The 2,427-nt window shown below is 41.9% G+C and overlaps 1 protein-coding gene across 1 annotated transcript; it reads left to right on the forward strand.

Moving 5' to 3' along the window:
• The first annotated feature begins 974 nt into the window (after positions 1 to 974).
• LOC105717807 (nucleophosmin-like) lies at positions 975 to 2,194 on the forward strand. The gene has a single exon (XM_064370809.1). The coding sequence runs from the start codon at positions 1,019 to 1,021 to the stop codon at positions 1,877 to 1,879; it is 861 nt and encodes a 286-aa protein (XP_064226879.1). The 5' UTR covers positions 975 to 1,018; the 3' UTR covers positions 1,880 to 2,194.
• The last annotated feature ends 233 nt before the right edge of the window (positions 2,195 to 2,427 follow it).

Genomic DNA, 2,427 nt, shown 5'->3' on the forward strand with positions numbered 1-2,427 from the left:
GAACTATGATTGCACCACTGCATTCCAGCCTGAGTGATAGAGCAAGGGCCTGTCTCTTTAAAAATAAAACCAAAAACAGATGTAACAGACTGCCAAAATATAATGTTAAGTGAATTAGTAAAGGGAAGAGCAAGGTGTACAGGATGTTCCAATTTTTATAAAACAGAAATATTAAATACAGGCTTACAGTGGCACAAAAAAGAACCTCCAGAATCCACAACTGTTAAGAATGGCTGACTCTGGTTAAAGAGACATACTTTTCATTACATGCCTTTAGTGCTGTTTGAATTTTACGATGGCATGTATTACTAATTCAGTTCAAACGAAACAGAAACAATACTTTAAACATGTTTTTCTATCAAAAGCTTTACTTGTCCACTCTACTTCCTAAATATCTCCCAAATCTGATTACCGCCCCCTTCCCACTGCCTCTGCCCCAGCCCAACTACAGGAGTGAACTACGCTTTGCTCCCGAATTCCAAAATCTCCAGACTATTTAGTTAAACCGAAAACTATCAAAAGGCGTATCACAGCCTCACCTGCCTGCAAGCTCCAGCCTGCATTACACGTTGTTTGAAGGTCAATTTTGAGTTGTTTGCCCTGAGTGCCAAAATTGCTCCTCATGGTTTTGCCTCTACAGGTTCAGGCCGTCAACCCCTCTCTCTCCAATGACTGCAACAGAATTTCTAATTAGTGTCACTAACTCTACTGCTTCTCATCCTCCCTCTCCCAAAAATCCATCCCCTTACTGAAATCAGAGTGATCTAAATTTTAAATCTGGCCAGGTGTGGTGGCTCACGCCTGTAATCCCAACACTTTGGGAGGTGGAGGCAGGTGGATCACCTGAGGTCAGGAGTTCGAGACCAGCCTGGCCAACATGGTGAAACCCCGTCACTACTAAAAATATTTTTTTAAAAAACAGCCCTGGCGTGAGTCCATCCTGCGCGGCTGTTCTTTTGAGCAGTGGTCGTTTATCTCCGTCCACCTTCTCTTCCACCTAAGTGCGTGTCGCCACCCGATGGAAGATTCCATGGACATGGACATGAGCCCCCTGAGGCCCCAGAACTATCTTTTCGGTTGTGAACTAAAGGCCGACAAAGATTATCACTTTAAGGTGGATAATGATGAAAATGAGCACCAGTTATCTTTAAGAACGGTCAGTTTAGGAGCTGGTGCAAAGGATGAGTTGCACATTGTTGAAGCAGAGGCAATGAATCACGAAGGCAGTCCAATTAAAGTAACACTGGCAACTTTGAAAATGTCTGTACAGCCAACGGTTTCCCTTGGGGGCTTTGAAATAACACCACCAGTGGTCTTACGATTGAAGTGTGGTTCAGGGCCAGTGCATATCAGTGGACAGCACTTAGTAGCTGTGGAGGAAGATGCGGAGTCAGAAGATGAGGAGGAGGAGGATGTGAAACTCTTAAGTATGTCTGGAAAGCGGTCTGCCCCTGGAGGTGGTAGCAAGGTTCCACAGAAAAAAGTAAAACTTGCTACTGATGAAGATGATGATGATGAAGATGATGATGATGATGATGAAGATGATGAGGAAACTGAAGAAAAAGTGCCAGTGAAGAAATCTATACGCGATACTCCAGCCAAAAATGCACAAAAGTCAAATCAGAATGGAAAAGACTCAAAACCATCAACACCAAGATCAAAAGGACAAGAATCCTTCAAAAAACAGGAAAAAACTCCTAAAACACCAAAAGGACCTAGTTCTGTAGAAGACATTAAAGCAAAAATGCAAGCAAGTATAGAAAAAGGTGGTTCTCTTCCCAAAGTGGAAGCCAAGTTCATCAATTATGTGAAGAATTGCTTCCGGATGACTGACCAGGAGGCTATTCAAGATCTCTGGCAGTGGAGGAAGTCTCTTTAAGAAAATAGTTTAAACAATTTGTTAAAAATTTTCCGTCTTATTTCATTTCTGTAACAGTTGATATCTGGCTGTCCTTTTTATAATGCAGAGTGAGAATTTTCCCTACCGTGTTTGATAAATGTTGTCCAGATACCATTGCCAAGAATGTGTTGTCCAAAATGCCTGTAGTTTTAAAAGATGGAATTCCACCCTTTGCTTGGTTTTAAGTATGTATGGAATGTTATGATAGGACATAGTAGTGGTGGTCAGACATGGAAATGGTGGGGAGACAAAAATATACATGTGAAATAAAACTCAGTATTTTAATAAAGTAAAAAAAAACAAACAAACAAACAAAAAGATTAGCTGGGCATTGTGGCGGATGCCTGTAATCCCAGCTACACCGGGGAGGCAGAGGTTCCAGTGAGCCGAGATCACACCATTGCACTCCATCCTGGGTAACAAGAGCAAGACTCCGTTCAAAAAAAAAAGAAGTAAAATGTTAAATCTGCTATTTATATTCCCCACTGCCCTTGAGTTAGAGTCCACCTTCAACACGGTTTACAGGG

This window comes from Aotus nancymaae, unplaced genomic scaffold, assembly GCF_030222135.1.
Source record: "Aotus nancymaae isolate 86718 unplaced genomic scaffold, 86718_ANA_hifiasm-v0.15.2.pri h1tg000108l, whole genome shotgun sequence".
In the NCBI taxonomy this organism is placed as follows: domain Eukaryota; kingdom Metazoa; phylum Chordata; class Mammalia; order Primates; family Aotidae; genus Aotus; species Aotus nancymaae.